General features: G+C 36.7%; 1 protein-coding gene across 11 annotated transcripts in view; it reads left to right on the forward strand.

Moving 5' to 3' along the window:
• SOX5 (SRY-box transcription factor 5) overlaps nt 1–14,181 on the forward strand; it is a 1,018,333-nt gene that overhangs the window by 841,537 nt on the left and 162,615 nt on the right. Inside the window, exon 1 of one of the 11 annotated variants that reach the window (XM_006140307.3) lies at nt 9,338–9,380. The exons of the other annotated variants lie outside the window; for them this stretch is intronic. Within the exon in view, the coding sequence (XP_006140369.1) occupies nt 9,351–9,380 (30 nt within the window). The 5' untranslated portion in view covers nt 9,338–9,350. Of the gene's footprint in view, nt 1–9,337; nt 9,381–14,181 lie in introns of those variants that run through there. 11 annotated transcript variants of the gene reach the window in all.

Consider the following 14,181-nt stretch of genomic DNA (forward strand, 5'->3'; position numbering starts at 1 on the left):
AAGCAGTCTTCATATTTTGTTCTAGGAGTTTCATAGTTCCAAGTCTTATGTTTAGATATTTAACTGCATTTTGCATTTATTTTTGTGTATGGTTTAATATTATGGTCTAACTTAGACTTTTGCATGTGAATATGCACTTTCTCTGTCACCATTTGTTAAAGAGACTATCCTTTCCCCATTGTGTCTTCTTGGTTGGTGCCCTTGTCAAAAATTAGTTGACTGTATATGCTTGGGTGTTCTTTTTTTTGGTAGGTAATTACTTTAATTACTTTTTTCCCATAGGAGAGAGAGAGAGAGAGAGAGAGAGAGAGAGAGAGAGAAGAGGGAGGGCACTGTCAACAGTAACTTCACACCAACCTCAGTCTGTCAAAATCACAGGGAGGGGACTAGCAGTTAGCGTAATGGCTATGTCGCTGGACTCCCACGTAGTCGACCGCAGTTCACGTCCCGGACCTGGTGGCTTAAAGCTCACGCCAGGCGTGTGCGCGTGCGTGCCCAAGATCCCGAGAGGAGAACGGAGGAGAAGGGATTGCAGCGTGACCATCCCCCCTGGGGGGTGATTTCTCGCTTTCTGACTCTCTATCTCCCTCTGTCTGGCGAGCGCATGTGCCCGATAGCAAAAACCTCAACAACAACAACAACAAAAATCACAGGGATACATGCATGTGCCTGACATGTATGGGGAGATCTTGGTATCGGAACCCAGGACTTTGACAAGTGGTTTCAGTATCATAGAGACTTTTTGCATTACTGCTCTGCTACTTTGGCCAGCCAATATGCTTAGGTTTTATTTAGACTATTCAGGTGAAGATTTTAACCTATATCACATAAGTTCCCAATTTGATAATAGGTAGAAGAATAAAAGGTCTCTTGATGAAGAGAATCTTAAGTCTAGTGGGAAAGAAAAAAAAAAAGAATATAGTCCAGAAATATATAATGTTAAAAGTTTTTATACTCCAGTGTTTATTTCATAGAAAAATTACTAACGGTGTAGGAAATATCAATAGGCAATAAACAAGTAAAAGTAATCAGGAATGATATCAGGAAACTGAAGTGAAGGTTGCTATTGCCATACCTATTTTTTAATTCACCAGAGGGTTCATGAGTTTGCCAAACAGAGAGAAAGAAAGAGACATAAAGCACCCCTCCTGGGATATGATCATGCTGCAATCCCTTTTCCTCCAGTTGTACTTCCTTTTGGGATTTTGGGCATGTACGCACATGTGCCTGGTTCCTCAAGCAGCTGGTCTGGTACTCAAACAGTAGTCAGCCACGTGGGATCTATCCGTAACCACTGTGCCATAGGCTGGCCCAATATTAATGCTTCTTTGAAAATTAGAGTATATTACAGTGAAAATTTACAGTTTTTCAGTCTTTTTTAACCAAATATCGAAAAATTTTTTAATCTCTACCAAAATTGGCAGCAATGACTAACAATTTAAGATTTTTAGGATAGTAAACTATCAAGCAGTTAGCACCAAAAGGGGATTTCTGTGTTAAATATCCTTATATCATACGATAGCTACTATGGTGTTCTGTCACATCTCTATTTTTATAATCAATGTTCATATTATTAAAATAATAAGTATACGTACAGAAGTTTTGAAAAATATTTAATGTCAGAAGATATAAAGAAAATAAAATGTAATATAAAAGATGAAAATTAAAATTAGTTAAAATGCCATCCCTATAATAAAAAAATCTCTTAAAATATCATCTTTTTTTATCTTTTAAAGATGACTTAAATGTAGTCTTTTTTCTTAATGGGGAGAAAATATACATAGAACTTTTTTTGTCATAGTGTGTTTGTTTTTTTATGTGAATGAATGTTTTTATTTTAGGAAATTATTATATTTTGTTTTAAATTTTAGGAAGAATCAGGGACCAACAGATGGTGTAATGGTTATGCTGGACTCTCATGTAGTTGACCGTGGTTTGAGTCCCAGACCAGGAGGCTTAAAACTCAAGCTGGGTGTATATATGCATGTGCACTAAATCCTAAAAGGAGAATGTAAGAGAAGGGATTGTGACATGGCCATCTTCTGGTGGGGTGGGGGGTGGTGGTGGTGGTGGTGATTTCTCACTTTCTGTCTCTCTGTCTGTCTCTGTCTCTTCGGCAAGTGCTTGCACCCTATAGCAAAAATCCCTAAATAAATAAATAAATAAATAAATAAATAAATAAATAAATGTATGGCTACCTGTAATCATGTGTAAATCCTCCAAACTATTTGTTTTGCTGTCAGTTTTTCTCATTAATAAAATTAGAAGTACAACCCTTAACCTACTGAGCTCCAAAAGGCTGGATGAAGGATAAATGAACTAATGTATGTGTAAACGCTGTGTAAGAATTAAGAATATTATTCTAATATAGACATGACTTCAAAGCACACTCAGTCCTGCTTCAACCAGTGGTATATAGTTTTGTAAGTTGGTGTGTGTGCTTCAATTACCTTTTAAATTGAAATGCAATTCTCTTACCATAACATTCACACTTTTAATGTATTGAGTTCAGTGGGTTTTTTGTATATTCACAATGTTTTGCAACTAATTACTGAGTATTTCCATCACTCTCAAATGAAATTCCATAACCATAGTCACCCCCAGCTCATCCTTCACCCCATTTGATGGTTTTTGAGACTTGTTTTTTGAAAACCTTATGTTGAACTGAGATTTGTATTTCATGAGAAAAACTTACTAATACTCTTTTAAAAATCATTGAACATCAGAAATTAGAAACCAATAGACAAAGAATTTTACTATTTTCTAATCATATATTTCTGAGAGATATAATTGAAAACTATATTATATTGTATGTTCACCATTATATGTTATGCTGCCTTTTACTCTCTTATAATGACAAATGACATAGTGATACCTGAGATAAATAAGGCTGTATTTGTCTCTTCAAAGCCAGCTCTGCTCATATGAACAGACAACTGTGCATACACTTATGAACCACGCTGTTTTGTTGTCAAAAACCATGAAAAGTAACACAAATAGTCACACACATTTGAGGAAACAAATGTATTACAATGAAAGATTTTGGTTTTATCAAGCAACAGCTGTGTAAAATACTGCTTTAAAAATAGCAATGATGTTAGGATAATAACATAATCATGATAATGCATTTTTGAGATATTTTAATCATTACCTTTTGCATTCTTTAACTTAAAACTATCCTTGGCATATAAAATAGCTATGTTTCTCCTCTATTATTTCACAGTTCCTCTTATTTTATATCATGTGTTTTGCCACCCTTAAGTTTTTAAGAAGAGTACTATGTAAAAAATCAACTTTTAATAGAGATTTTTTTCTGAAGTCAGCAAATATTTTTTGTTTAAATGTGTATTATATATATGTGTATATATATATATATATATACACACACACACATATATATATATATACACACACACACACCATTTGTCATTCATTTGGTTGAAATTTAACCTGTATTTAATATAAAATAAAATGGTGCCCTGTAAGAATGGATTGGATCAGTTTTGAAAATAAATAGTATGCTATTAGACAAGAAGAATATTTAAGTCAAACCTGCATAGCGTTAGGAAAGAAATTCCATTGCCTTAAAGTGACAAGAGTTCTTAATTCTACACCATTTGAAAGTGGTTGTATCCTAGTAACAATGCCAACAATAAACACATCATGCAAAAGTAAAAATGCAGTAGTGAAATGAGCCATTGAAAGGAAGAGTCAGTGACCATATAATATTTCAGTTTCTATTATATCTAGTAGCAATCTGGTTAAAAAGAAATGACAGTTGCCCTGAAGGAAATAAAGTGGAGGTATTATTGTAGTAGTAGTTTGGAAAGAAAATTGCACTGTATCTTGACTGGATTATTTCTCTATCCTTGCAAACTATCTTCACCTCTCTGTGGTGCCGCTTCTTGCCTTCTTTATACAAATTGAGTTTGTATCATCTAAACTCATAGGGCCCAGGGGCCCTTTGGTGACAGGGAGGAGGAGGAAAAGGGGAATTAGAAAAAGAAAATGTGACAGGCAGTTTTGAAAAGAAAAGCAATTTTCCTTGTGGGTCTATAACTAAATAGGAGTTCTTCAATGCAATATTTTTGCTTCTGCAGAGCAGTCAGTCAGAATCAAGTGCATGCTTGTGCTATTTTGTGGGGCTTGGCACTGACAGGTTTTATTTAGGAGGGGTGGGAATACGGGGGATTGGATGTGGGGAAGTTAGTATTTTGGCTATATCAGCCCTGGAGGCAGAGTTAGCACTTGCAATGGGACAAAAGTATTTGTAGTCATCAGATAACTTTGCAGTCAGCTTCAATAGCATCACTCTTTCTTTCTTTCTTTCTTTTTTTTAACTTTTTTTTTTTTTTTCCTTTTGGCAGCCAAGCTCTTAGTAGAACCATCTGTCTTTCTATTAGTATTTTTGAGGCCTGTTTTGAAGCCACTTTGCTTGGCAAAGTCACTTTCATCCTTGGAAACGATTTTTTTAAAAAAAAAAAGTTCCGTGGCTTTTTGCCGAAGAAGAGTACTATGTAAAAAATCCACATGGCTGTTCATTTTTGTTCTAAAAGAATATTTCTACTTTGTCTTTGTCTTGAATCAAGTAAAATCAGAGGTGATACAACTCCAGTGTTAGTGTTGGGAAGTAAGAGGCAAGAATTGCAATTACAGCAATGCTTTTATGTTCCTATATCCCTCAGTGAGATTTCCTTTAGTCTTCCTAGTAGATTGGTAGATACATCGATTTCTTTATTTTTAATTTTTTTCTAAAGACTATTAAGCTGAGTAAGATAAACTGACAAATTGACTTTCTTTTATATAAAATGAAAAATCACAGACTGTTAGTGGTCATTGAAGATCCCATGCCTCTTCTTGCTTATGGTGGAAAGTCAGCTCTGTTATCCTGGTTACTCCAGTTTGGGTAATTCTATCCTGCCTACCTAAACCCCTCTTGTAATCTCATTTGGATATTATTTTCTTCATTTTCTCAGAAACTTCTGTGTAGTATTGCTATGTGCTTCTAAACAGCTTCTGTGCTCCCCACTGAAGGTGACTGAATTTTGAGTTGTAGGTGAACCGATCTCTAAGGATGATGTGTGCTTGAACACTATAGCACTCATCAGACTAAACTCCTGAGCAACATTTGAAAAAGTTTGAGATATTACAGTTTATTTGTAATCATGCCGACTTACACTATAGAGCTGCCTTTCATTTTAACATCAGTGTATGCAGTTTTGTTTTGTTTTCCTTTTTTTTCTTTTTGGAGAGGTTTTTGCAATAGGGCGTGTGCGCTCGCCAGAAAGACAGAGACAGAGAGACAGAAAGTGAGAAATCACCCCCCAGTGGGGATGGCCATGCCACAATCCCTTCTCCTCCATTCTGCTCTTGGGATCTTGGGCACGCATGGACACGTGCCTGGTGTGAGTTTAAGCCACCAGGTCCGGCACTCGAACGGCAGTTGACTACATGGGAGTCCAGCAACATAGCCATTACGCTAACTGCTGGTCCCAGTGTATGTCGTTTTAACAAATCTTCTACCATAACTTCACTGCTGTTTGAGCTCTCGCACAAACTCACTACTCCCATATAACCTTCATGAGATCATGGAGTCCCTGATTCCTGTATTTTTAGTCCTGTAATGCCTTCCAAGCTTCTCTTCCTATTCTAAAGCCTAAATTGTACTGTTGATCAAAAGTCATTTTGGTTTTCTTATAACCAAGCCTTGCAGAAATCCCCCTAGCCTCCTGTTTCCCCAGTGTGAATGCTGGAATTTACCTTCTCTGATCTATCACAGTGACTAGGCACCTTTAAAGAAAAATCACAAAAAAGGGAAGTCTGGCAGCACTGTAGTTCACGTGTCTCACCTAAAGTCTTAGATTTTCTATCATTCTTTTTAATTGTCCATGGTTTGCATTCTTTTTCATTTTCCACATTGATCATCCAAAACTTTCTTACCTTTCTCTGACAAACTACTTCTGTCTTATTTTCAGAATATGGTCTTTCCTTCATCATTAAGATGAATTTTTTTTCCTTCAGGTCCAATTTTCCTCACCTTCCCACTCCCCAGTGTGTACAGCCCAGCTGCCTCTGTTCATCGATATATTCCTCCGGGCCCAGAGGGTGAGATGCCATTCCCATTCAAAACCATTCTCTCCACCTTCACCTTACCTTCCAGCCTTCTCCAAAATTTTGGTCCACCAGTTAGTTTTTAGTTTTTTTCTCTTTCCTTCATTTAAAACTCTCAATTTCTATTTGTTCCTTTTAGTCAATAAATATGCTCAAAATTCTGCTACCTCTCCTTTACCTGCATCCCTCTGCAGCTGCTATCAGATGTCTCTACTCACCTCTTTGCACATCTCTTTCTTTTTCCCTGCCAGTCATTCAGTCCTCAACCTTTTGCACTGTGGTTTCTACTCTCTGTTTTAATATTATTAATTTATCTTCTAATTAACAATTTCAAGAGACACTGCTTTTGGTCCCTAAGTAGACTCGTTCTGCTACATTTTTGTTGTTGTTTTTGATACTTTTAGTCCACTTCCTCAATCTTGAAATTCCCTTAGATTTTGTGACACTGTGCACTCATGGTTTTCTTGATACGTAAGTTCCCTCTCTGCTCATTGGCTCCTCTTCCTCTATGAGTTGAATTGTTGTTGCAGCCCAGATGATTTTAAGCTGTTCTTTTTTATCCTTCAGATTCTCCCTAGGTTATGTAGTTCATTCTTAGCAAATGCTTCCTACACCATAACCTCCAAAGATCTCCCTCCACTTCAGATTAGAGTGTCCATATGCTAGACAGATATTTCCACAGATACAATGTTTAGACCCGCAAACATACCATGTCCAACAGTGTATTCATCATCTTTCCATCAAAACTATTGATATCATGAATCCCTACAGTATTTTTTTTAGTTTAGTTTGATACCACTATAAATAGAATAACATAACTAAATGTTATCTTTGATTCTTTCATTTTCTTTAACTCTGAGTTCTGCTATTTTTTTCCCAAGCATTTCTTGTTTTTGTTTTTGTTTTCACTCACTACTCCCATATATCCTTCATGAGAAGGTTTTTCATGAGACCTTTATTACATCTCCTTTTTTCATTTTTTTCCCTTAGCTATAATCTTACTACTACTAATCAAGCTCTCATAATCTTTCCTAGTTCTGCTATATTAGCCTCCTACCAGGTCTCTCTGTTGGGGTGTTCAAATCTCTTCCCATGAACTCATCAGAGACTTTATTCTACCTAAGCCACTCGGTGATTCTCTACAACATACAAGGGGAAGCTCAAGTTTCTTACCTTGATGTACAGATTCAGGCAGACCCCACTGGTACCCTCTTGCATTTTTTTGCTATTCCAGAATGCTGGTAGAATACCTTTCACATGATGTTTTCTCTTCTTCCTGTTCCTTTCCTCATTTTTTTCCCATCCACTTTCCTCATCCATCCATCCTTTTGCCTGGCTACCTCCTGTGTATCCATTCAGACCCTATACTTGCTGCACGTACCTCCAAAAGGCTTTTATTGACTTCTCCTGGCTGTGTTAGGTGTTTCTCTTCTGTCTTCCATAGCATCCTGTACAAATCTCTATTGTTGAATTATGGGACTGTATTGTATGTATCCATCCATTTACCTCACCAGACTCAGAGCTCCTAGAGACCAAGCAAGTATGTGAATTCAACTTTTAATCTCTAGTTACCAGAGATTCTGTTTAGTAAATATTGATTGAATGAATAAACTAATGAATAGATCCATATAACTGGAAACCAGATTAATGGTCAACCTCCACTTAATGTGTTACTTTCAGGAAACATATTTACATAAAACACAAAATATTTATCTTTGAATAATTGATAGGTATACGTTTGTTTTTTGTAAATATGATGATATTGTTGATTTGTATTGGATTAATAAAATTTTACAGGAAGAAACTATATACAGGGACTGGCAATCCAGAGAGAGACAGATGGATAAACAGGCACCCCAACTGGGTCTTGACACCATGATCTATCCCTAGCCTCAGCCCGGATCATGGGTACATGCACGCCTGGCATATATATTCAGGGAGGTCCCAGAACCCCTCCCATGTAGGTAAGCCTTGCAGAATGCTGTGCTACTATTATACTACCTACCCATCCAGCCCCAAAGATGCCAATTCTTATTCATTGATTTATAGAATTCATGAAATTCTAGTAAAAATCCCAGCAGAATTTTCTGGTTGTTATGATTGAGTTGATTCTAAAATTTGTATGGAATGACAAATTAACTAAAATAACCAAAATAGTTTTTAAGACAAAGAATAATGTTGAGGGGCCGGTAGGTGGTGAGGTGGTTAAGGTGTTGGACTCCCACATGGCTGACCACAGTTCAAATCCCAAACCTGGCAGCTTGCTTTCTTTCTCTCTCTTCTTTCTGTCTGTCTCTGTTTCTCTCTCATCAAATTGTAAATTAATAACAAATAAATAAAATAAATAAAGCAAGAAAGCTATATGCAGTATCATGGGGTAGAAGTATAAAGAGCATTAATATATATTTCACTTTAGGGTTTAAAAATATAAGAAATACCTTATTAAATTTATTGAATAACTTGTGGATAACATGTCCCATATTTTAAAAATATCAAAATTTTGTGACAACATATTTTATTGAAAGATAATTATAAATGTCACACGTTTCAGAAATTAATTAAAATTTTAAATGAAATTTTATGCATTAAGTGAAAGAAAAGAAATAAAGTTAATAACGATGAAGATTTGGAAATATTCAAAACTATCAAATATATAGAATGAATTACTAATCCTATACCCAATAATTTGCCCAGAAAACATATTTTTACATCTCCTTTTTTTCCTAAATGTCAGCTAAGTTTCAGCACTTTCAATAGCTGTGAAATTAAGCTGAAAATTAGTTAAGATGTAGTAATAATACAGTTAGTGCTCATTATTTGCACTACAGAGAATCCTCTTTTTGTTTTTCTTTTTTAAAAGTTTTTGTCATAGGACATGTGTGCTCACCAGAGAGAGACAGAGAGAGGGAAAGTGAGAAATCACCCCATGGGGGTATGGCCATGCTGCGATCCCTTTTCCTCCATTCTCCTGAGATTTTGAGCATGACACACTCATGCTGGCATTTTTCAGCCGTCAGGTCCGGGACTTGAACCATGATCATCCATACGGGAGTCTACATTATGTCACCTCCTGGCCCCAGTACTCCTATTCTAATGATAGGGGTAGGAACAGCAGTGTATGGAACAGCAGTGCTTAACCTAGCCTTCCTTAATGTGTGTGTGAGCCTCCAGGTGGGCAGTCACCTGGCAACACTGTGGAATGTTGGCTTTTGCCCGATGACTGTATGACTGGTGGAGCTATGGCTCACTGTCACTGCCCAGCATATCAGGTGAACACTGTACAGTGTATGGCTAGCCTGGGAAATAGAATTTCTCATCACCGTTTACCACTTTTGCACCATTATAAAGTCAGAAAGTAGTAAGTTGAACCTTTGTAAGTGGGATACCTAATCTGTAGTTACATTCTGTAAGTTGCCATGAACACTGAATTCTTGAACACTGCATAGTTGCTTCTAGGGGAAGTATAGTTTAGTTCCTTTGAGCAGCTGGTCACAATATTCTCATCAACTGATCAATGCATAACCTTGTTTTATGTATAGTTCTATTTAAAGAAGCATTGTCTCATATTTCTTATTGATTTATTAATAATGAACTCATACTCAGCAACACTATACCTCACTCCTGACTGAATCATACTCAAAATGACTTTATTTATTTATTTATTTATGAAGCCTATCACAACTTTCTTGCACATAAGAACACTAGGCAACACTTTAATACTGTGCCTGGGGGCATCTCAAATAGCTAACACCAACAAGAGTTTCCACTGATCCGTGTGTCTGTATGAAAGTATGGTCAGTACTGATTTCAGAGTGTGAATACATTTTAGCATGTAGGCAAATTTACAAATATAAAATTCACAAAAAATTAGAATCAATCGAATTTTGAGATTCATTTTTACTTGTGTACATGGATTATATTTAATTTTTATTATTTACTTTATTTCAAATATTAATATTATGGTAGTTTACAATTCTTTTTATGATATTCTAAAGAAAACCTATTATTGGGACTATGTAATTAGGTTTGTTATGCATCATAGTTTCTCCCTTACTCCGGGAAGTTCTTTTAGTTCCTTTGGTCCCTTTTCCTCCACGTTTCTCACTATTTCAGGGAACGAGTGTTCAGTTAAGGGCTGGGAAATGTTCAGTTAAGGGCTGGGAAGTGTTCCAAGGTTAACTGTACTTGCACTTAAACTGGGGATCTTGAAAAATTCATTTAATCAGAATAGGTCTTATTTTCTTAATAGCATAATTATGGCATTGACTCAGATGTTCTCTATGGTCTTCCTCAACTTGAAAAGTTTGTGTTGTTTTCGGTCCAGCCCTCGAGCACACTTGGCTGTGCAGAGGAAGTGGATCCCACATGGCTGACTGAGGTTTGAATACTGGACTGGCAGCTTGAAAAGCACCCAGTGCATGAGCACATGCCCAGGACCCTGAAGGGATAGAGATATACGAAAAAGGAATCATGGCGTGACTCTGCTCTATTAGGAAGTGCTTGCTTTCTCTCTGTCATATGCACTTGACAACTGGTATTAAAAATAAACAAACAAACAAAGAGTCAGTTTTACCCCTTATACGTGGATCTTGAAGAATTTACACACTAAAACAAATTGCAATACTAAAACAAAAAGCCTTTCAGTAACTTAATCCATAGTAATTCAAAAGTTTATAATTACAAATTTAATTAAGTCCCAGAATTTATTGCAATTTGTTCCTTAAATTACTAAAAACTTTATATGAAAAATATTACAAACTATTAAAGTATAAATTATCTGCATAAAACTGCCATGTAAAAATGTGCTGTATACGCAAAGAACAGTCAGTTAAAGAATATAATCCAGAAAACATTACCTATGTGATGACAATGAAAGTGTTTTTAAAAAGTCTTAAATGGCTGGCAGGTGTTGTGGTGGTTAGGGGCACTGGACTCCCACATGATTGACCAAGGTTTGAATCCCAGACCTGAAGGCTTGCTTTCTCACTTTCTCTCTTTCTGTGTGTCGCACTCTGGTCAGATTGAAAATAACAATAATGATAAATAAAATAAAGGAAATAATTCTTTTTTTAAAAGTCTTAAAAATAAAATTACCAAGAGAACAGCAAGAATAACCGGAAGCAAATAAATACTTTAATAAAAACACATAACCTGGCATTGGCCATCAAGGTATCAGATTAATAAATTCAAATAGAAATTTCATGTTCTAAAATTAATGTGGAAAAGTAAATTTTTTGAGAGGCTTTTGCTATAGGGTGCATGCGCTCGCCAGAAAGGCAGAGAGAGACAGAGACAGAAAGCGAGAAATCATGCCCGAGGGGGATGGCCATGCCACAGTCCCTTCTCCTCCATTCTCCTCTCAGGATCTTGAGCATGCACGCACACTCTCTTGGCATGTGCCAAGCCCCCAAATCCAGGACTCGAACCACAGTCTACTACATGGGAGTCCAGCGACATACTCATTATGCCAACTGCTGGTCCTGGAAAAGTAAATATTAAAAAAAATATATCTAGGCAATATTTGCAGACGAAAATGGTAAGATCGAATACTAACCTTACTTATTACCAGAACATAGTACAAAGTTATAATAAAATAACACGGGGCCAGCAGGGAGCCTGGTGTTTAAAGCCCTGGATTCCACATGGCTGGTTCCACCTGAAAATCATGCCAGGCACCTGTGTGTGCATGCCCAGAATCCCAAAAGGAGAATGAAGAAGAAGGGATTGTAACATAACCATCCCTACCAGGAGCTGATTTCTCTCTCTCTCTCTCTCTCTCTCTCTCTCTCTCTCTCATCCTCCAGAGAGTACATGTGCCCTATAGCAGAAACCTAAAAAATAAAGTAAAATAAAATAATAGGAGCCTAGAATGTGATACAACAGAAGTGCTAACATTTCTGATATTTTTGTCTTTTTCATATTTCTTCATGTATGGATCATTCTAAAAATCAGGGTGTACCAAAATATTTATGATAATTTAGCCATGGGACTTAAGAAGAGCACAAATCAGGGGTGGCAGGTGGTGTGTTGGTTAAGGACTCTGGCCTCCTACATGGCTGTCTGCGGATCAAGTCCTGGACCTGGCGGCTTGCTCTCTCACTTTCCTTCTCTCTCTCTCTCTCTCTCTCTCTCTCTCACTCTCTCACTCTCACTCTGTTCCTTTCTGGTAAAACTTTTAAAAATAAAAGAGAGAGAGAGAGAGAAAGGAAGGAAGAAAGAAAGAGAAGGAAAGAAAAACACAAAGCAACCATTACTTTATCCTGGTATCCTGGTATTCTCTGGTGAAAATGGATTCCTTCCTAGTCAGTACATAACTTAGTTTTCTGCAGACCTTTGGTGCATACTTAGAGTTGGTGTATAAAAATGTAATGAGGTTGATAGGACTATATGATTAATTTGGTTTCTTTTCTTTTAATGAATTGTTGCCTTATATAATAGTTTTAGCTGCTGAGATCTGACAGTACAATGAGAAATAGGTTACAGCCCTTTTCTGAATAAGCTCGTGGGCTGTAGAGAATACTCAACATTGTATAACACACTATTATTCAATACAGTAGCTATTGTATTGGCTTTATTAAATTGAAAGAAATAACACTTCTTTCTGCCCTAAAGTTGGCACTGTAAGAAAGAAGTGTTTCACAGGCAAAGACATTATGTGGGTCTCAAAAGTCTTTGAAGAATGAGCAGAGTTTTGCAGGAAGAAAAGGAAAGGGGAAATCGCAAGAAAATACTATTAAACACTTTCAAGTGTGGAAGAACACCCAGTATCCAAGGAACTCGTGAACCACTCAAGGAGAGTACAGAATACGCGAGTGAGGCAGCAGAAATATCTGGAAAGGTGGATGGGGGCAGATTGCGAAGAATCTTGAACACCACGCTGAGGATTTTGGTCTTAATTATCCAAAGCAAACTATCAGAAAAAATGTAAAAGAGAAGCATATAAAATATAAATTTGAGAGGAATTTTTATGAGGAACTTAGCTTAAAATCTATTTTTATCTTTGTAAGCACCAGAACATTTATGATAAAAGTCTGGAAGAGTCTCTCTTTTTACTACTTATAGATGTGCAGGTGCTTTGTAAAAGGCAAAAAGATTTGCTGACTAAAAGCATTCATTAAAATCATATTTTTCAAACCTGGATGCACACCAGAATCATCTGAGGACTTTTTGTTTGTTTGTTCGTTTTGATTTTGCCAGAGGGCACATACGCTGGCCAGACAGAGGGAAAGTGAGAAAGCATGCCCCATGGGGAACAGTCAGGCTGCAATTCCCTGTCCTCCATTCCAATCTCTCCTTTGGAGATTTTTAGCAAGCAAACACACAGTAGGCATGTTTTTCAAGCTATCAGGTTCAGGACTTAATCTGTGCTGTGGGATCGAGCTACCTCAGCCACCATCCCACAGGTGGGCCCAAGACAAGCTTTAAAATCTGGAGATTCCGATTTCATTGATCTAGAAAAGAATCTTCTAGAAATAATTTCTTTCAAACTTCAGTGTGTTTGAAGCTTGAATGTCTTTTGTAAATCTTGTATATGTTTAACTTGAGGGTCCTTTTCTTCTTCACTCCAAAATATTCTTATTAAATGTGTGGTACATCTTATAACCAATGGCATCTTAGAAGGAGATGTACCATATAAAGTATAATTACTTATAATGAAGACTGTATAGTAGCTGGTGCTAACCCTTAACCAGTGACCATTTTATTGTTTGCTTGTTTGGTTGTTATTCTGACATCACTTCACCCTCTGCTTCATGGTGAACTAGCCCCCCTGCCGTTTGGCTTTGGAAGAGCTGCCTCAGGTTTTAGGCCACCTCGTCCCACGTATTTGCTCAGTATGTAGTCTTTAATCTTTGAGTCTTTAATCAACTGGTTTCTCCATAAAGGTTTTTTTAAAAATTATTATTTATTTATTTATTTATTTATTTATTTATTTATTTATTTATTTTGGAGAGGTTTTCGCTATAGGACGCGTTTGCTCGCCAGACAGACAGACATAGAGACAGAAAGTGAGAAATCACACCCCAGGGGGGATGGTCACACTGCAATCCCTTCTCCTCTATTCTCCTCTTG

Source organism: Tupaia chinensis, unplaced genomic scaffold (assembly GCF_000334495.1).
Source record: "Tupaia chinensis unplaced genomic scaffold, TupChi_1.0 Scaffold000028_1, whole genome shotgun sequence".
Taxonomy (NCBI): domain Eukaryota; kingdom Metazoa; phylum Chordata; class Mammalia; order Scandentia; family Tupaiidae; genus Tupaia; species Tupaia belangeri.